Here is a 21,423-nt window from a genome sequence, read left to right on the forward strand (position 1 = left end):
CCACCGTGGTACCTTTGTTTTATCAAAACAAACATTTATCTTTGGATAAGAAATCGATCAAAACTTCACTCATTAGATTATATGGTTTAGCTTTAGCTTCTCCAATTTCCTAACCGTTCGCATTTATCACATCTTGCTAGTTTAATTATTATAAATATACCTGTGCCGTTATAATTTGACTAGACCATTAGATGTTATTTTAATTATTTTGTGAAATATAGTTTAAGAAGAGCTAATTCGTATGCATCTTTTTTTTTTTAAATTACACAAATATCTTTCAAAATAAGATCACCCAAAAATTTCTTACAATAAAAGTTTTAAGTTGCCGCTAAAAAGTTTAAAGTTTTTATTAATATAATAATAAAATAGGGTAAATTACACTTTTGGTCCTTTATGTTTGTATCAGATTACAATGGATGCCCTTTAACTTCAACAATTATAGTTACAGTCCTTTATTTGTAAAACTCATTACACCATACGTCCTTTAACACTAACAAGGTTAAAAACTTAAGTTAAGTTTGATCATGTGGAAGGCACATGAGGGTAATTTTGTAAATTTACCTATTTATTTAAAAATATCTTTATAAAAAACAAGATAATATAATATTTACTATAACCAAAATACCTTCTCTCTCTTTGACACACTTTCTTTTTCTCCATCTGTAAGCTGTAAACCCACCTACACCACCCACTGTAACCTAATCAATCCTTACCCCCACCACAATTCATCGCTTTGGCGACAGATTAACCACCTCACCACCACTGTTCCGGCCACCACCTAAACCCTTCACCGACACCACTCTGGCAACCGACACTAGAACCACCCTCGCCATTTTGGCGGCAGATCCATGAAAACCGTCCCAACAAGAAGATGACGGTCTTCTTTCTGAAACGAAAAGGTAATCTTCTGATTAAAACGCATAGTTCTTCCTGCACGAATAATTTTGTCCTCTATCTCGCTTTTAAGTGATAATGACAGATGTGTGTATTCGAGCTTCAAACACTGGTTCACCTGAAAACGCACAGGTAGCCGTCATCATCTAATAAACTTACTGCCGATAAAACCCTTACGACGCCTCTATCCTCAGATCTGGTCTCGTAAAAAACCCTTATTTTCACATCAAAACCCTTTCAACCCCTGTTTTCTCAGCCAATAAAACCCCCAGTTGCAGATCTGTTTGTTTTTGCGATTGAACATCATAGACCAAACTGTGAAACAATTTGGTACATAATGTAAATTGGATCGGAGATGAAGTTGTTGCGTGACGGTTACAGAGAAAAATAATAGGTTGTGGCTGATATATTGAAAATGCATTAGGGTTTTTGTTTGAAGTGGTTTTGTTTTGTAAATTTTCAGAATTTTTATCAGTAGTGATAGGAAAATGGAAGTGGTGGTGATGGTAATTGCAGATAAAGGGAGAGAGAGAAGTAGATTAAGAGCAAACGTTATGGGGCGGCATGTGAGGGCGGTATGCTCAATAGCGCCGCATAGCGCCGGTGAACACCGAAACGCACGGCGTTATGGGCCAAAAAAGAAGATCCGGCGCGATATGGATAGCGGCGTGATGTGTGAGTTGTTTGAATTTTTTTTTTTTTTTTCTGGTTTTCCCCCAATCAAATTTAAGCAATGTTTTTTATATTAATTAATAAAATAGAAAATTATTAAATAGGTAATGATTAGGCGAGGGCTTTATGACTACGGGCTCTAGTGTTATAACGCCCCATAAAGCCCTTGTGTGACGTGGCACGACACGTGTCGCATAACGCCCCACAAGGGGCTTTATGACTACGGATGGCCAAGAGAGGGTGTGTCTCAGCGTGTTTGAGAGAAAGAGGAGTGTGTGGTTTATTTGTTTAAATATGTTTTAAATAAATGAGTAAAATTACCATCATACCCTCATGTGCAAGGCATATGTTATACTTAACTGAAAATTTTAACCTTGTTTGTGTTAAAGGACGTATGGTGTAATGAGTTTTACAAATAAAGGACTGTGACTGTAATTATTGAAGTTAAAGGGTATCAATTGTAATCTGATACAAACATAAAGGACCAAAAGTGTAATTTACCCAATAAAATATTTACACTATAGAAACTGTAGAAATAGGTGAGACATTAATTTTTCCAACAGGAACTTATTTCAGTTAGTTAATGTACCTTGGGATCGAATAAAACTTGAAATTTCCAATATTCCGACTTTCGAGGCTAGTTATAACTTAGACCATGTGTAGTCATAAAGCCCCCAAAGGGGCGTTATGCGCCATGTGGCATGCCACGTCACCCCGGGGCTTTATGGGGCTTGAGGCCGTAGTCATAAAGCCCTACCTCATCATAACCAAAGTGTAAAATGCAGGGACCAAAGGTGTAAAATGCAGGGGACCAAAGTGTTTTAATGCAGGGACCAAATTGTAAAATGCAGGGACCAAAGTGGAAAATGGAGAACAAATCCCCTTCTTCCTCCTTCTTCCTCGCGCCGCTATGTCCTTCACGCCTTTCTTTTTTTTTTTCTCAAAGCGCCCCGGGGGGCGGTGTAATCGGCGCCATACCGGCGCTATGTTCTTCTTCGCGCCCCATTACATGTGGCCTTATAACTTGCTATGCGGTATGGTGATGATCTTCCCTTAAAGGATGATTCGTCACGTAGGCATCACGTAGGATGGGTGTGAGGATAAGGCAAAGAGGATGAAGGTATGGAAATGGGGGGATGAACCTAAAATGTATATGTATATATTGTATGTATAGGTGTGTGAGAGAGAGGAGGGTTGTTTTTGTCTTGTTGTGGCCCGTCGGACACGTCCACCTGCGGACGGTGCGCCGCTTGGGGTGGGCAACATGGAAAGAGGACTGGCACCGGTGGGGGACGGTCTAAAGCCGATCCCCATACCGAGCAGCCTAAGATCATGTGTAATGGACATTACAGGGTCGTAAAAGAATTGATAACGCTTTCAACACTGTCCCCGTGTCATTATAGGATCATGAAGGGAAGCGGCTAGAAACAAGGGTAGATGGGTCTCATATTAAACAAAGTGTTGTACAAACGGTGATTCTCTTGGCTTGTTGGTTAATATTGCGGACTAGAAACAAGGTCATTTTCAAATCAAAAGAGCTGGTTGTTGGTAATATTTTGGACGAGCTAAGATAGCACACTTGGAATTTTATGGGTGAAAAACCAATCGAAGATAGTATAGCTAGAATGGGAGCAATGGTAAAATTTTGATTTTTGTAGCTAGATGTAAATAATGGTTAAGCCTACTTGGTATGTTGGCTTGTATGTGTTTTTTGGGTTTAATAAAATTAGCCTTGCAAAAAAAAAAATAATAATAAATAAGAGGGTGCACGTTTCTCGTATAACGTCAATTGAGGAGAAAAAAATTGAAAATTAATGATTGAAAGAACATTAAGGAGCGTAAACCAATACAATTGGCCTTAGACCATGCGTAGTAGGCAAGATACTAGGCGTTTTTCCCCCAATCACGCCTGAAAACGCCCTCCCCCACCCCTCCAGCGTGATCCGACGTTTTTTTGCAAAAAAAAAAAAAAAAAAAAAAAAAAAAAAAAAAAAAAAAAAAACCCTATCAGATGGGACCATGTGTGTTTAAAGAGATGGAGATAGCCGAAATTTTTACCGGATTCGAGTGGGTTTGAGCTTTGTGGTCTGCCGGATTTTGTTGCTGGTCAAATGAAGAAGAAGAGTGGGAGGTTGTGGTTTTTATTTTTTAAGTTTAAAAATGGCAAATTAGGCCCCTGTGGTTTTATTTTAAGTTTAAAAATGACAAATTAGGCCCCTGTGGTTTTTATTTGTTTTTTTATTTCTAGTTTTTTTTTAAGTTTAGTCGGGTTTTTTTTTTATTTCCAGTTTTTTTTTTTAAGTTTAGTCGGTTTTTATTTTTTTTATTTCTAGTATTGTAATTTTTTATTAATTTAATGAAGTATTTTAAGTTTTTAATTTAAAAAAAAATAAACAATTGTGTAATGATTGGATGGGGTGTTATTGGACAATATTCCACTACGCCACTTTTGAAAAACGCCCAATAATGCCCTCATGCTGACTGGACTGTCACATGGCAGAAAACGCCTCAGGGTGGGGGCATTATTCATCAAACCACTACGCATGATCTTAGACTATAGAATATGGTCCCCTTTCCCCCACCTCCACATCACCATCTTCTTCCTTCCTCCCCCCCCCCCCCCCACACACACACACACACACACATACACACACCCCACATCAAAAAAGAAATGGTATCCCCATCTATCCCTTCCAATAATATTAAGAGAGAGAGAAGCATTTCGGGGAGGACGCGAGGGGGGGAGGGGGTTCCCCGACGGGGAAGGAGGCCATGTCGGCTCCCCGACCTCCTCCCAGCTCCCACACCCCACCGTCTTATGATGCTGATATAAGGAAAATGCCCCTTACGCATGGTCTAATAGTGTATTTAACTCGTTAGCTATGTTGTGATTAATATATAATTAGGATCAATACGGGTCATATGCAGGGTGGGAGATCGCGCACTCTCCCGAGTTCCAAAATTTTTAACTTTATATATAAAAACAAAAAACTCATAAATAATAAATTTAAAACCTAACTAACAAAAGTAAAAGAAATAGTTCCCATTTTCTACTTGCACAGACCTCCAAGTGCCCTGAATTCTAAGAGACGACCTAATTACAATAGTGTGTAAAAGTCGTCCATATCTAACGCCTTGACATCCATAAGTGGTGCATTTACATCCAAATCACTACAACAATGTTCCAGGAAAAAAATAACTTAAAAGACATACTCCCACTTATAAAATCATGTGTAGCATTCCACACAAAAAGTACACATTTTTTTAACTGCAAGTGGATAACTAAGTTAGGTTGAACGTAGTGGGGCGGTATAGCCCACCATAGCGCCGCTATGGCGCCGGGCACACCACCCCCTGGGCGCTATGGCCCAAAAAATTCTCGCGCCGCTATAAATTTCGCGGCGTTGTGCGATGTTTGGTTTAATATTTTGACTTGTTTGGTCCCTGCAAAATGGAAAGGAAGCAGCAATTGGTCCCTGCAAGTCCGCCGGAAAATCGGCCGGAAACCTGCCGGAGAATTGGAGAAGAAGACACAGGCGATTTGATTTTGAAATTTTTTTGGGTTTAACATATTTGGTCCCTGCATTTTTCAAATATCTAAAATTTGTTTTTAAAACTTGGTTTTTAACATAATTGGTCCCTGCATTTATAAAAACTTATTTTATTTAATGTTTTTTATTTAATGTAATGGTTTTTTAATTTAAAAAAGTTAGAAATTAATTAAAAAAATTGAAAATTAATTAATTGAGTAATGATTACACAGGGGCTTTATGACTACGGCCTCAAATTGCATAACGCCCCATAAAGCCCCTTGCTGACGTGGCATGCCACATGTCGCATAACGCCCCTTTGAGGGCTTTATGACTACACATGGCCTTAATGTAAGTCTTAAGAATCCATTTCCTAAAGCATAACCAAGTTATTGTAAGTCTTAAGAGTCCATTTCCTGAAGTCATGTGTTGCACTCCACACAAAAATTGTGTTGCAACTTCCATTCCACTTCCTAAAATCATATGTATATTTCAAATTTACTTCTATCTGTTCCCATTTAATTTCATATATTTTTAGATTATGAATTATTTTTAGTAATTTTTATTAGTTTAAGATTAAAAAAATTATTTTTACTGTCGATTCCTATGATTTGTAATTTTCTCACGTAATTTATTGCTGGTTTGCCGTTAAAAAAAATATTGCTGATTGAAAATAAATTCACTCTCGTTTGGTGTAATGTACTAGATCTACGTAAACAAATTTGGTACCACTTCGCTTGAATCAATAAACAAAACATTTAGGACCATCTCCCAACTTTCGAGAGGGGTTTTAAACGTGATCTCAACTCGTTGATAGTTTCAACTCCATTTTTTAGCCCTATTTTCGTAAATCTCTAAATATGAAAATCTTGCGATTAGGCTTGTTTATTTGTAAGCTTGAGTTCAGCTTAATTTGAGCTTCGCTTAAAAACACTTTTGACTCGTTTGCTTGTTTACACCTTGTTTAGTCTTTCAAAATTATTTACTATTTTTTTATAATTATTTTATTTGTCTATATTCAAACAACTGATTTCACGTAAACCACCAACATTTTACACACATTTATATACATTCACCTCTTATCTCTACCTCCGATTTTCGTTTATCAAACTAAAAAAATTATTACCAGTCGCATTTTCATATTTAATTCTTATAATTGTTTTTTTTAGATTTTTAGTTATTACAACCTTTTTTATTCCAGTTATTTGTAGTTTTTTAAAAAGGTAGGTGATTCAATGCCTGATTGAACAGAACATTCATGATTTGCTTCTTTTATATATAAAAATTGATGGCATTGAATATGAATCGATATTTAGGACCATTTCCAAACTAGCAAGTATACGTGTGTTTTATATAAACAACACTAACAAAGGCAAAGCTAACCAAGATAGCCATGAATAATCACGAACCGGCGGCAACTGTCGAATCACGGTCAAACAACCGCCGGCTCGTGCTTTTTCCTATACCATTTCAAGGCCACATAAACCCCATGCTTCAGTTAGCAAACATTCTCTATACTAAAGGCTTCAAGATTACCATCATTCACACCGATTTCAATTCTCCAAATCAATCAAACTACCCACACTTCACCTTCAAGTCAATCACCGACGGCTTGTTCAAGTCCGAAAACAGGAGTTTGAATCTAGATACTAGTAACTATGTCATCAACTTCTTGAACGAAAGCTGCATCGAGCCATTCACGGTCTGCATGGCTAAGTTGCTAGAACTGGAGCCTGTGACATGCTTGATCTCAGACGCACTATGGCATTTCACTCAGTCGGTTGCAGACAGTTTGAAACTTAAAAGAATTGTGTTACGAACAAGCAGTATGTCATGCATCCCTGTTTACGCAGCTTTTGTTCTTGGTGAGACGAGCTACTTCAATACCACCGTTAAAGAAGAGCTTGCGTTGATGACGGAAAACGACATAGAAAAGATTCACAAAGATCGGTCAGAGAAGGGGAACGAGGAGGTGATATGTAGCATGATCAAAGAGACAAAGGCGTCTTCGGGGATCATATTCAACACTTTCAAAGAACTAGAAGAGCCGGCTTTTTCAGCCTTATCGCAAGATTTTCATATTCCGATATTCCCAATCGGTCCTTTTCATAAATATTTTCCGGCTTCATCTAGCAGTTTATTAGAACAAGACCGAAGCTCTATTTCGTGGTTAGACCACCAACCGGTCAACTCTGTAGTGTATGTGAGTTTTGGGAGTATTGCTCAGATGGGTGAAGCTAAATTTACCGATATGGCTTGGGGGTTAGCGAACAGCAAGCAGCGGTTTCTGTGGGTGGTTCGACCTGGTTCGGTCCACGGCTCTCAATGGCTCGAGTCATTACCTAAAGGGTTCATGGAAGACGTAGGTGAAAGAGGACGTATTGTCAAGTGGGCTCCTCAACAAGAAGTACTTGCTCATCAAGCTGTAGGATGCTTCTGGACTCATAACGGATGGAACTCAACGTTGGAGAGCATTTGCGAAGGTGTTCCGATGATCTGCTCACCTTGTTCGTATGATCAACCGGTTAACGCAAGATACGTAACAGACGTTTGGAAAATAGGAGTGATGTTGGATGATGAGATGAATCGAGAGGAAACCGGGATAGCGATAAAGAAAGTAATTACGGGTAAAGAAGGTAACGAGATGAGAAAAAGATCTAAATCGCTTCAAGAGAAGGTTAACAAATCTCTGCGAAACGGTGGATCCGCGTACCAATCGCTCGAGAACTTAGTTGACTATATCCTCTCTTTCTAGTGTGTTAACTGTTAAGGTTCTTACTTATTTTAAAATAAATGTAACATTACAAGGTTCAGGTTCTGTTACAAAACTGAAATAAAGATTGAAATGTCCATTTACATGGCTTTGATGTCTTCAACTAGACGCTTTAAATTACCATATGACGATCCACCTTCCATCAAGCATTGTTTAGCGAGTTTCGCCATCTCGTCTGCCGACTTCCGAAACTCGTCTTTCCGATCTTCCATCAATTCTCGCACCGTCTTCTCGACAATCACTCTGTCACAAGTATCCTTCATGTCCAGGCCCAACTTCCACACTTCCCCCACAAACCGACTATTCACTTGTTGGTCTAAAAAATACGGCCAACAAATCATCGGCACACCTTCGATCACACTCTCGAGAGTCGAATTCCATCCGCTGTGTGTTAAAAACCCACCGACGGCTCTGTGGGCCAAGACCTCCTCCTGTGGAGCCCACCCGATTATATACCCTCTCTCTTCCGTACCTTTAGATAGTTCCAACGGGATATCGGTAGGATCACTGGTAATCGAGTCGGGCCGTATGACCCATAAGAACCGAGACCCACTGTTCACCAGCCCGTGCCAGAACTCCATGTATTGCTCCTTTGTCATTACCGCAAGACTTCCGAAGCTAACGTACAGAACCGATTTCGTCGGTTGTGAGTCCAGCCATGTAATACAGCTCATATCTTCTTTCCACAGACTGTTTGAAGAAGGCAGTGATGAGGATGATTGACCCGCTAGCTTGTACTTAAGATGGGAGTGCAGTGGGCCAATTGTGTATAGATTTGGACAGAATGCGCGTATTTGGTCAAGTATCGGACCCTCTAAATCATCAAATGTGTTGAGTATAAGCCCATGGGCTCTTGGGTTTTCTGTGATTTCCGGTAGATAGAGGTTCACATTCGGGTCTGACAAATTACCCGAACGACAAAACATTGGAAGATCACGCCGCCTAAAGAACCCTTCCATACCCGGTATACTCTTTATCGGTGTGTCCAAGTCGTCATCTAGTAAAAAGTAATTACCCAAATAAAAAATATATATATATATTTTTAATCTAAATAGCAACCTTAAAAAGTTAAATAAGTAGATAACTAGTATGTAATAACTCACCTGCAAATGGGAGTTCACCAGATTCAATGAGCTTCGGAAGACAAAAGAAAACCCACAGGCAACAAGCGCTGATAGTACGGACAAATATAATCGGCAATCCGACATCCTTAGCCACATCACAAGTATACCCCATAATCCCATCAGAAATGATACACGTTACAGGTCTGCGTGAATCCGAATTCAGTTTGCTAGACGTCAAGAGATCTTTAAAAAGGATCTTGTTTTTTATTTTCAAAGAGTCAAACATTTCCATAAGGCGGTCCCCAGATCGAGGATGGTCTTCCGGAAGGCCATCTGATATTGTTTCTAGACGGAAACCAGGGTAAGCATCAAAGCGGGACTGCATGTTGGAATACTTGAGGAGTCGGGTGTGGATATGATCAGTGACAAGAAACGTGACGTGGAGACCCGAGAGACATAGAAGCTCGGCTAACTTGAACATAGAGTTAACAGGACCTTGTAATGGCAAGGGGAATATTAGCACATGAGGTGGGAGTGTTTCTCGATCCATATCGTTTCTCGAGTGTGTTGTTTGTGGCTCTGTAGAAGGAACACCAACAGCTTATTACATGCCACAAGTCACAAATCTACCTAAAACTAGAGTCCTAAACTAATTAACAGATTTCATATCTGTAGAATTTGAAGGGATTCATAAATCATAATACAGATTTTATAGTTAATTAGTTGTCGATTCTCCCTCTGTAAACAACACATATACTACTGAGTTGAGAGTTGACTGTTGACTGTTGACTGTTGAGGTCAACAGACAGCAGCGTAACGGAAAATCAGGTAAATCACATATATGAAAACAGGATTCAACTTACAGATCCGATTGTAATCTATAAGTCAAAGCGCTAACTAAAACTAACTATTCTGTTTAGATTCAAAGGAATTGGGGGAATAACTTGAGTAAAAATTAACCTAAGAGGTAGAACTAGCGAATCAAATAATCATGGTGTTAATCAGATGCAAATATCATAGTTGAATACTGATTGTTCTAAGGAGGGAGATTACCTGGAGATTCCACGCACCAGATTAATGTAATTGAAAATGTGAAGATGTTCGATTAAGACCAGAATTCACTAAATAGTCGTCTCCCTTGGTCAAGGCACCACGATTACATTTAGAGGGTGTTTGGGTTCCTTATTTTGAGGGTAGGGTAAAAGGACTTTTGAAAAGTATTTGGCTTTTCTTTTCAAGGGCAAAAGTCCTTTGGATTTGTCAAAAGTCAGAATTTCCTGATTTATTTTGGGCAAAAGTTCTTTTGCAAAAGTTGAAAATAAACTAAGCCAAACATGCCCTTAGGCCGTGGGTATGGTGGGGCGGGAGTTTGGGTTTGGGTTGGGGCATTGGTTGACATGTGGAACCAGGTGGCAGACATGTGAAACCCACTACAACACACAGTATGGTGGGCGGGGGTTTGGGGGCGTGGGTTTGGTGGGCTTGTGGGCTGGCCGGCTGGGTTGACCCGCTGGGCAGACCCAATAACACAAATTTACTTTTTTTTTAATAATTTTAAATAAAGAAAATTACAAAAAAAGAAGATTACAAAAAAAAAATCCTAACTTTTATATTTGTTTTTTATCTCTTCTCTCAACGCCAAGACTATTTCTAACTCGTCACCCTGTAGGTGATCAATCGGCTGGGATAGAATTTTCAAATCATCCCGTCTTTGTTTCAGGGCATCTCTAGCGGCATCTCTAGTTTCTTTGCTCCTACGTATTTCGGCCCTTTGTTGTTGGAATACGTTGAATGTATCCAACTTGCATGAAATGTCATCCAACTGGTCGCTGTATATTCCCCTACGCGAACCAGAACTCCCAGCTGAAGGCGACGCCGTTTGTTTTTGAGCACGCCTTCTTGAGGCATTTCTTCCAAGCTCAGGCCGGTTTGGGCTTGGCGAATCATCCAAAAGGTTCTCAAACTCTTGATCTCGTGCATCAGATTAGGCTTGGGATGAGGCCCTTGACCTTTTGGAAGACGAGTTAGTTTCGCTACCAATGGGGACAGTCGACCACTTTGGATGAAATTTACAAATCTCCCAACAATGCATGAAACGGAAGTCGGCCTACATATTTGACTTGTATCCGACCAGTGCATTTGTCAAAATGTCGGCTTCGGTTTCACCACTTTTAGGGTTTTGCTTTGCTTTATTTAAACACCCACTAAATTTTGTAAGTTGGGTGCTTATTTCCGTCCACTTTGAGGATAAGCTATCATTTTCACGATAAGTCTCCCTACCCATTTCTTCATGGAATTTCCTACTAACGCATTCCCACAAGGCGGTTCGATGTTGCGAATTTCCTATTTTAATAAAAAAATATTAATATATTACAAACTCATATAAAAAATAATCATTCCATTAATATAAACTAAGGTTAAGAATACCTAAAGTTGAATGTTGAGATTGTTCACACCAAGCCCTCGCCAATGCAACTTTTTCAGCATAGACCCATTTGTTGTTTTCGTTTGGCGGTTTCAACTACTTTATCAAACTTTATCCTCCTCGGTTTTTTTCTTATGACTTCTTTTTTTGATGGGTTTCGATGCGGAAGGACCCTTTTTGGGTGGTTGAGTTTCGGGAACGGACTCGTTTAGTGATGTAACATCCGTCAAAAACGGAAATCTAAAATCCGACCCGTTTTGAAATATTGAAAACCTTGGGAATATATTCTAACTTACAACTCTCGAACAATTCTTATCAAGAGATTACCCTAACCCTATACGAAAGTCGGGAATTCGTGCGTTAATTCGGTTAAAACAAATAATTATAAGATTTGTTAATTATAATTAAACAAGTTAATAAAGTTAAATAAATAAAAGTTATTAATTATTAGATTAATAAAATAAGGGTATTAATAAATAATTTATAAAAAGATTTTTTTATAAAAGTTTATTGTTTTTAAGGGGTTAATTTAGTTAATTAATTACAGTGAGGGTAACTAAGTTAGTTAAACTAACATTAAAAATCTAACAAGGTTATTTTTGGAGTTAATCTAAGGGTGGAGTGATAACTAGGTTAATAAATCTGGTTAGCCCAGTTAAGCAATTCTGAAACCACAGGGACCAAACTGTAACTGTATCAAAACAGTAGACAAAAAAAGGGGGCTTCTATCCGGATTCGAAACCCGGCCCCTACATTCACGCGGCACTTTATTTATTTATTTATTTTTTTTTTTTTTTTTTTGGTTCTATTAAGTCATTAATGAAACAGTTGGACATTTTCTTTGAATTTTAGTTTAAAATTCAGTTTTTCTTCTTGTTAAAACCCTTAAACCTTTTACTAATTAAACAATTTTATTCTTTTCCTTTATAACACCAAATCTACTTAATGATTTTTAGACTAAGATTCATTTATAAAATTTAACTAATTAATGATTCTTTTATCTCTTACAATTTAATCTTTAAACTTTATCATAACTTATATAACTCGCACTTTCTATTCTTAATTCGTTAACAATAAAGTCATTAAATTTAAATAATTAACTATGTATTACAATCCTTTTATAACATTAACGGGTTACTATGAGATGAACTATAATATGCAAACAATCAAATTGTAAACCCTAAATATTGGGAATTATATTTTTAGAGTAAACTGCCATTTTGGTCTCTGAGGTTTGGTCACTTTTGCCATTTTAGTCCAAAACTCAAACCTTTTGCATCTGGGTCCCTGTGGTTTCAGTTTTATTGCCATTTTTGTCCAAAAATGAAATCAGGTCATATCTGTCTTATAAAATCCTACAATTTTGTCACTTTCCTCAGGGGCAAATCAGGTCATATTTGTCTTATAAAATATGGTATTTATTTATAAAAAAAGAAATGATCATTTTGCTCCTATAAAAAAGGACAAAATAGCAGGATTCTATAAGACAAATATGACCTGATTTCATTTTTGGACCAAAATGGAAACAAAACTGAAACCACAGGGACCCAGATGCAAAAAGTTTGAATTTTAGACTAAAGTGGCAAAAGTGACCAAACCACAGGGACCAAAATGGCAGTTTACTCATATTTTTAACTCATAAATAATAACGAGTCATTATGTGTTATTGTAAACATTTAGGATAATCGCTTACGTTCATTCTCTTGGATTTCCCAATCTTTACTCGTGCGTTATTTCACAAGACAAGCGCAACGCAATCAATGTTGATGTTCAAGAAACAAAGCAATCCAGCTAGGATGGAATTAGAAACCCATTTTAGCATAGTATTTTATTATGTTTGAATTATGATGTACTTGAAAACAATGTATTCCCATTTGATATTTATGAAATGAATTTAATTCATATTGTCACAATAGTGTTATGTTGTTTTGAGCAATTTGTACGTCTCATCCCGATGTTTCCGCCATCGGTTAGGGTGTGACAGATTGGTATCAGAGCCATAACTATAGGGAATTAGGAAAAGTAGGATGCTTTTACCTAGTCTATAGTTTAGGAACTTTTCTCACTATGTGTTCTTTAAAAACTACTTCCTTTCTATCTCATTTGCTTCCCTCTACTCTCTTTGGTCTTTAAACATACATGCCTTTCCTAAGGCTAACACAATACACACTTGGAGGGGTTGAAGACACTCGTATAACACAATCGAAACAATTCACCAAAATAGGGGTGATTCCCACATTTGGTGATGATTTTCACTCAGCTATACTTTGTATTTTGCATGAAATTTACCCTCAAGTTAGTGGTAATATCCAAATCTTGAAGGAAATTTCCATTTTATATCTAGTGGATCCTTATCTTGTGATAAGTACCAACCACACTAGGATACGATGTTATCAAGTTAGAGGTGAAACTCGCATCTTGTTAACTAGTCCCACTCTTCGATTTTCAATCTCACCAAAGTTTCGATTTTCCCAATCGATTAAGGACGTGTAGTAACTGGAAGGACAAATATCGTTAGTCGCTTCTCGATGAGAGTATTTGTCTATTAGGCCAAAGCATGTTTCCTTAATTTGAAAAGGACTTCGATTTACTTTGGAATAGTCTTATGTTACGTTCCGTGACGATCCACATTTGCATTGAATCTCTTTTATGTTATATCTCAAAATCTATATGATTTAACATTTACGACCTCGGTCACTTCGGTGTCGAGGGACGCACATTAAACATTTACGACCTCGGTCACTTCGGTGTCGAGGGACGCACATTTACGACCTCGGTCACTTCGGTGTCGAAGGACGCACATTAAACATTTACGACCTCGGTCACTTCGGTGTCGAGGGACGCACATTTACGACCTCGGTCATTTCGGTGTCGAGGGATGCACATTTACGACCTCGTTCACCTCGGTGTCGAGGGGCGCATATTATAACTTTACGACCTCGGTCACCTCGGTGTCGAGGGGTGCACATTATACTTTACAACCTCGGTCACCTCGGTGTCGAGGGGCGCACATTATAACTTTACGGCCCCGTTCACTCTGGTGACGAAAGATGCACAATACTCTAGTAATTCTCCCTACACGAGCCACATACATACATAAACATATCATACTAATCCTTTTCATACACAATCTATATCTATGAATTCAGAATATCACCACAAGATTTAATCCACTCATATTCCCAAAAATAGAAGCTTATCATCCAGATAGGAGTGATTTCCTTACCTTGATGATTAGCTCCCCTCACTTTTCAACTTAACCAATGAGCTAGGGGTGATTTCCTTACCTCGGAGGTAGTTACCAACTCTTCTTTGTTCTCAATGATACTTTATATTTGAACGTTTATTTGGAGATACGATACGCACTATCTTCGCAATTTAAATCAAATAATAACAATATCTCGAGAACAAACTAAATTTACAATGCTTTCATTATCTATGTTACACTACGTGAAATTCATGATTATGCTATGTGAAACTAGTTGAACCTTTTATATGCTATTTGAAACTAGTTGAACATTTTATATGCTATGTAAAACAAATTGAACCTGTTATATGCTATGCTACATGACGTATTCATGAAAACAATTTTCCTTAAACAAAGACATTATGATCAAGTGTCATTCATTCTACACTTTCTTTTTAATCTTTAAATGTCATCTTTTCAAAAGTCTTAATCTTAGATTTCGAGGACGAAATCTCCTAAAGTAGGGGAGACTGTAACATCCGTCAAAAACGGAAATCTAAAATCCGACCCGTTTTGAAATATTGAAAACCTTGGGAATATATTCTAACTTACAACTCTCGAACAATTCTTATCAAGAGATTACCCTAACCCTATACGAAAGTCGGGAATTCGTGCGTTAATTCGGTTAAAACAAATAATTATAAGATTTGTTAATTATAATTAAACAAGTTAATAAAGTTAAATAAATAAAAGTTATTAATTATTAAATTAATAAAATAAGGGTATTAATAAATAATTTATAAAAAGATTTTTTTTTATAAAAGTTTATTGTTTTTAAGGGGTTAATTTAGTTAATTAATTACAGTGAGGGTAACTAAGTTAGTTAAACTAACATTAAAAATCTAACAAGGTTATTTTTGGAGTTAATCTAAGGGTGGAGTGATAACTAGGTTAATAAATCTGGTTAGCCCAGTTAAGCAATTCTGAAACCACAGGGATCAAACTGTAACTGTATCAAAACAGTAGACAAAAAAAGGGGGCTTCTGCCCGGATTCGAAACCCGGCCCCTACATTCACGCGGCACTTTATTTATTTATTTATTTATTTTTTTTGTTCTATTAAGTCATTAATGAAACAGTTGGACATTTTCTTTGGATTTTAGTTTAAAATTCAGTTTTTCTTCTTGTTAAAACCCTTAAACCTTTTACTAATTAAACAATTTTATTCTTTTCCTTTATAACACCAAATCTATTTAATGATTTTTAGACTAAGATTCATTTATAAAATTTAACTAATTAATGATTCTTTTATCTCTTACAATTTAATCTTTAAACTTTATCATAACTTATATAACTCGCAGTTTCTATTCTTAATTCGTTAACAATAAAGTCATTAAATTTAAATAATTAACTATGTATTACAATCCTTTTATAACATTAACGGGTTACTATGAGATGAACTATAATATGCAAACAATCAAATTGTAAACCCTAAATATTGGGAATTATATTTTTAACTCATAAATAATAACGAGTCATTATGTGTTATTGTAAACATCTAGGATAATCGCTTACGTTCATTCACTTGGATTCCCCAATCTTTACTCGTGCGTTATTTCACAAGACAAGCGCAACGCAATCAATGTTGATGTTCAAGAAACAAAGCAATCCAGCTAGGATGGAATTAGAAACCCATTTTAGCATAGTATTTTATTATGTTTGAATTATGATGTACTTTAAAACAATGTATTCCCATTTGATATTTATGAAATGAATTTAATTCATATTGTCACAATAGTGTTATGTTGTTTTGAGCAATTTGTACGTCTCATCCCGATGTTTCCACCATCGGTTGGGGTGTGACAAGTGAAAGGTCGATGGAGGTTGGTGAAAGGTCGATGGGCGATTGTGAAAACGGGGTAGGTATTGAATCTTCGGTTTGTGGGAAGTTAGTATTGTTAGATATGAAGGCTTTGCAGGAATGCAGGAACAGAATAGAGCATCTGCATATGCTCTATTGTTTGATGCGCTAGTATTTCATAGATGCTCTAATAGATGCTCTAGATGATAGATGCTCTAATCTATTGCATCTACTGTTCACATGTCACACCCCGATTTCCACGTGTCTCACCGGTGGGCCCGGTGGGGGATTACCGTGACGATGTTGGCAACAATATAGTCAAACCACACAATTATATAATGCACAGCGGAAGCATAAGATAAATATATAGTTTCAACCTCTGATTGTAATATCAAAATGTATTACAGGGGTTGGATATATCCACAGTGGATCGTAAATAAATATAAAGTATTGTTCTATCAGATACTGCAATCAAGCTTGCGAGACTTATCCCGACGCTAGGGAGCTAATACCAGCCAATTACGTTCAGGTACCTGCACTTAATCTTTTTGGGGAAAATACGTCAGTTTACACTGGTAAATACATTCAACTGACACATTTGAAAATGTTTATTAAAATTGATTTGAATGCACAAGGCACAAACTCTTTTATAACTTGGGAAAATTATAATAAAATCTTGTGAACGTTTTACATGTTCTTTTATGCGTTCAGTAGCCCGGGTCGTGCCGGGTTAAAGATTTATAGACACACCACGTTTGCGTAAAACCGTAGTATGAAAACCAACGGCTACGTCTTTTAATTTTAATGTCGACACTTTATACCGGGTGTACGCCTACACCGGGATGTCGATGGTCGTGGCCATTTCGTAAAATGATGCCAAGGATATCCGGGACAACGGTCATTAAACCCCCCCCAAAGGCTTATAAGCAACAAAACTGTTTAAATGAGCCGATCATATTTAATCAATTAACCACCTAAGCGATGGAATTATATAATGCTCAATCAAGCGGTATTAATATACCGTAACCCAAGCCCATATAGGGGAAATAAGTTAAAGTATTTACCTTTGCAAGTATTAATCCTTAATTTAGATCAAGTCACCGATAGCTTTTACTGGGGCTCCTAATCTGGAACGAAGGTTTTAATTAACCTCTTAGAATCCTAACGGTCCTTGTATTAGCCGTAGCTTAAACCGGTTGATTCCGATATATAGATATGGTTAATTCGCACGAAAAGGCGAAAACCAAGAATGGAGTATGACTTGGACCCAACAAGTTCAGAGACTTGTTTTATATGAGTTTATAGTTCATACTCTGGAGTTTGGGGTTCAAATAATATAATTTGACCCATATCGGCTATTGCACGAAAACTAGTTCCATGAGCCGTACCGTGTGCGCAAATAGGCGAAACGGTTAACCATAAGTGTCCTACGCTTATTTCCTAAGTCAATATGCCTTAAAAGTATTTTGGTATCAGTAGGATACCTTCCGTAATGCCCGTAACGAGTTTAAGTCAATATTATGCCCCGTAGGGGCTTTTCGGTCATTTTAAAGACTTTAAAAGAGCTTTTCGAGTTCTACAGGAAATCTGAGTTTCCCGAACAGCTTATAAAGCTTAAAATACTTTATTTATTATTTAAAACCAGTAGCAACTGGAATCGGGTCAAAAGACCTTGTAGAACTCCCGTTTTGGCCAAAAAGGGCATATTCGGTATTAACCGAACCGTAGCCATAACCGCAGGTTATGAGCAAGGTAAAAATTATTAAAAATCTTTAAAATTCCCAAAATATTATTTTACCACAGTGGGTAAAAGTTTTGGTGACGAAATCTTGGTTTAGATAGGCGTTATGCTAATTGCGCCGTTAATTACAAAACTTTCTTTAAATTGCGCTAATTAGCATAACTCTCATTCTAGACCTCAGATTGACGTGAAACTTTAAGGACATGCTTATAATTTAATAAGCAAGGTTTTGGTCCGTTCACGTGTCCGAAATACTCGTTTTAATTTTAAAAGGCCGTTACGGTCAACTTTTAGGCGAATGACGGAAATACGTAAAAGACTCGGATAACTCATGAACCGACCACAGAGGCGTATACCAACATGTGACCTGGTCCTAAGAGAGTCCTAAGGTATATTTATTCCTCACTAAAACGGGTCAGAACTGAAGTCAAAGCAAAAGTCAAACTTATGCGACTTTCGGCTCCGAACCGGTTCAATATAGTAAATGATCGATTCAAACGAGCGCAAACAAGTTTATATACTTATTATCATGTTTTATGATTGTCAAAACAGGTTCCATAACATATATATTACAGATTATACATAAATCGCTAAAATAGCTTTCTGTTGACTTTTTAACCGCACGTTTGACTCGACATTTGACATAGTTAGAGTGGTGATCAGGGGGAACCATTTTAGAGGTTTATTACCCACATAAATACCAACTCATAACCACTTTTGATTCGTCATAAGACTGAACCATTACTGATTTATTGTAAAGTCAAACCGTAGTTACGACGGTTTGGTTCTTAGCCATTTACTAAGGAAATGTGAAACCACAAGGGTTGGATCACTTACAGAAGTTGTGTTCTTGCTTATGGAGCAGAGAAAAGGACTTGAGAGCTCTTGAAATGATCAGAGGTGTGTGTTTTGATGTTGTGAATGTTTATGTTGCATAAGGTGGCTATTTATAGCAAATGTCATGCAACTATGATCATTGCAACACTCACAATAGTCCAGAGGTGATGGGTAGGTGTCCCAGAGGTGTATGGGTCGAGTAGGGGGCACCCATGCCTCATTTATTGGAGGTTGATCGTTCACAATGCTCAAAAGTCAAGAAAACACAAAGTTTCTGCATCTGGGCGTCCAATGCGGCCCGCATGGAGGTTCCATGCGTTTACAATGCGGGCCGCCTGGGATTAGAAGATCAGACGCGTAGTTGAGGAGGCTCGCGGCCCGCCTCAACTTAACCCAATATGCAATGCGGGCCGCGTAGGGTTAAGATTTCAGAAATTTTAAATCTTTTTGCAATGATTGCAGAATCCGGCCATTAATAACGAAATCTTTCGTAATGATTTACCTGACCTTTCGGGTTTGAAGGGGTAACTTTGCGGTTTGGCCCTCGGTTATTTACCGATAGGGGCCTCGTGTTATTTACCCGCATTATTAAGTCCCCGGTTTATTTATTAATTATATTTGGAAAGCCTTAACTTTCACTGTTGACGCTTTTAACCCTTCTTCTACGAATTCGATCGTAACTTTCTCGTTTCATATCGAAACTTCGCGAAATTCATATATATTATTTTAGTGAGGGTATAATACCGTTACAAAGTCTTTGGAACGTTAAAGGGTCACTCAGAGGTATTATTAAACATGTTGACACAGTTAACCCCTGTAGTTTGTAATCTCTCACTTTCTTCCGCGTTTTGTTTTTGTACGATCTATAATTTATTCATTTGAAGGTTTAAGCATTATTTAGGGATACTATACAGTATATTTACCCTTGTTGACATTTATAACCCTCGAATTTATATACTTTCAAGGTTTGTCAAAATTAGTCCTTTAGATGCCACGTGTAACCAAATGACACGTGTTAACACATCATTGGACACAAAAATTCGAGGTGTTACATCCTCACCCCCTTAAAATAAATCTCGACCCGAGATTTACTCAAATAAATAGGGGTATTTTTCTTTCATTGTAGCTTCGACTTCCCACGTATATTCAGGACCTCTACGAGCATCCCATTTGACTTTTACAATCGGTACGTGCTTTCTGCGAAGCTTCTTCACCTGTCGATCTTCAATCGACAAAGGTTTTTCTATGAACTTTAAGCTCTCATCTATATGCACATCTGTGTGTGGAATCACCAATGACTCGTCGGCGAAGCACTTTTTGAGATTGCAGATGTGGAACACATTGTGAATTCCATTGAGCTCTTCAGGTAAGTTCAGTTTATAGGCAACTGATCCGACTCGTTCAATGACCTCAAAAGGCCCTATGTATCTCGGACTCAGCTTGCCCTTCTTGCCGAAACGCATCACCCTCTTCCAGGGCGATACCTTAAGTAATACCTTTTCACCCACTTCGAAGTGAAAATCCTTACGCTTTGGATCAGCGTAGCTTTTCTGCCTATCGCGGGCAGCCTTGAGACGTTCCCGGATCTGGACAATCTTGTCCGTCGTCTGGAAAACAATCTCTGGTCCCGATAATTGGACCTCTCCTACTTCCGCCCAACAAACAGGCGATCTACATTTCCTACCATATAATGCCTCAAAAGGCGCAGCCTTTATGCTGGTGTGGTAGCTATTATTGTAGGAGAATTCGATCAGGGGTAGGTTTTTATCCCAGTTACCACCTAAATCGATCGCACATGCACGAAGCATGTCTTCTAGCGTTTGGATAGTATGCTCACTTTGACCGTCCGTCTGTGGATGGTAAGCCGTACTAAAATTTAAACGCGTGCCCAAAGATTGCTGGAAACTTTTCCAGAAGTGAGATGTGTATCTAGTATCCCTGTCGGAGATAATAGACACAGGTATGCCGTGTAAGGCTACAATCTTATCAACATAAAGTTGGGCTAACATATCGGAGCTATACGTCTCCTTGATGGGTAGAAAATGAGCTGATTTAGTCAGCCTATCGACTATGACCCATATTGTATCGTTTCCTTTCCTGGTCTTGGGTAACTTGGTTATGAAGTCCATAGTTACGCATTCCCACTTCCACTCGGGAAGTTCAGGCTGTTGTAGCAAGCCAGACGGCTTTTGGTGCTCGGCTTTGACTTGAGCACAAGTCAAGCACTTTGCTACATGGGCGGCTACAGACTTTTTCAAGCCTATCCACCAATAATTTGCCTTTAAGTCTTGGTACATTTTGTCAGCACCAGGATGGACTGAGTATTTGGAACTATGGGCTTCCTGGAGAACAACATCTCGTAGTCCTCCATAAATCGAAACCCATATACGTCCGTTCAGCCTAAGAATTCCATCCTTGCTAAGAGTCAACTGCTCCTCAG

General features: G+C 37.9%; 3 protein-coding genes across 6 annotated transcripts; 2 read left to right on the top strand and 1 right to left on the bottom strand.

Annotated features, from left to right (window-relative positions):
- The first annotated feature begins 569 nt into the window (after positions 1–569).
- On the top strand, positions 570–3,475 carry LOC110904785. Of its 4 annotated transcripts, XM_035983511.1 has the most exons (3): positions 611–899; positions 1,411–1,569; positions 2,418–2,949. In XM_035983511.1, the coding sequence occupies exons 1-3, from the start codon at positions 872–874 to the stop codon at positions 2,621–2,623; spliced, it is 393 nt and encodes a 130-aa protein (XP_035839404.1). In that variant the 5' UTR covers positions 611–871; the 3' UTR covers positions 2,624–2,949. The 4 variants fall into 4 exon arrangements, 1 of the variants encoding a protein (XP_035839404.1); XR_004879802.1 differs by lacking the exon at positions 2,418–2,949 and adding an exon at positions 2,970–3,475 and having other exon boundaries at positions 570–1,569; XR_004879803.1 differs by having other exon boundaries at positions 619–899; positions 1,358–2,949.
- Positions 3,476–6,430: 2,955 nt separating this feature from the next.
- On the top strand, positions 6,431–7,954 carry LOC110904784 (UDP-glycosyltransferase 76B1-like). The gene has a single exon (XM_022150642.2). It carries the CDS (start codon positions 6,490–6,492, stop codon positions 7,849–7,851), a length of 1,362 nt encoding a protein of 453 aa, XP_022006334.1. The 5' UTR covers positions 6,431–6,489; the 3' UTR covers positions 7,852–7,954.
- LOC110904783 (7-deoxyloganetic acid glucosyl transferase) lies at positions 7,852–10,142 on the bottom strand. The gene is made up of 3 exons (XM_022150641.2): positions 9,987–10,142; positions 8,973–9,512; positions 7,852–8,866 (listed from the first exon to the last, which is right to left on the bottom strand). The coding sequence occupies exons 2-3, from the start codon at positions 9,481–9,483 to the stop codon at positions 7,950–7,952; spliced, it is 1,428 nt and encodes a 475-aa protein (XP_022006333.1). The 5' UTR covers positions 9,484–9,512; positions 9,987–10,142; the 3' UTR covers positions 7,852–7,949.
- Positions 10,143–21,423: the final 11,281 nt, after the last annotated feature.

This window comes from Helianthus annuus, chromosome 14 (assembly GCF_002127325.2).
Source record: "Helianthus annuus cultivar XRQ/B chromosome 14, HanXRQr2.0-SUNRISE, whole genome shotgun sequence".
In the NCBI taxonomy this organism is placed as follows: Eukaryota; Viridiplantae; Streptophyta; class Magnoliopsida; order Asterales; family Asteraceae; genus Helianthus; species Helianthus annuus.

Bases quoted from the DNA above. Each gene is read 5' to 3' on its own strand.
- LOC110904783 (XM_022150641.2), bottom strand. From the start codon at position 9,483: ATGGATCGAGAAACACTCCCACCTCATGTGCTAATATTCCCCTTGCCA. The intron at 8,867-8,972 runs GTGAGTTATTAC...ACTTTTTACTAG, and splicing joins TGGTGAACTCCCATTTGCAG to ATGACGACTTGGACACACCG.
- LOC110904784 (XM_022150642.2), top strand. From the start codon at position 6,490: ATGAATAATCACGAACCGGCGGCAACTGTCGAATCACGGTCAAACAAC.
- LOC110904785 (XM_035983511.1), top strand. From the start codon at position 872: ATGACGGTCTTCTTTCTGAAACGAAAAG. The intron at 900-1,410 runs GTAATCTTCTGA...TGGTAATTGCAG, and splicing joins CTTCTTTCTGAAACGAAAAG to ATAAAGGGAGAGAGAGAAGT. The intron at 1,570-2,417 runs GTGAGTTGTTTG...TGTAAAATGCAG, and splicing joins TATGGATAGCGGCGTGATGT to GGACCAAAGTGGAAAATGGA.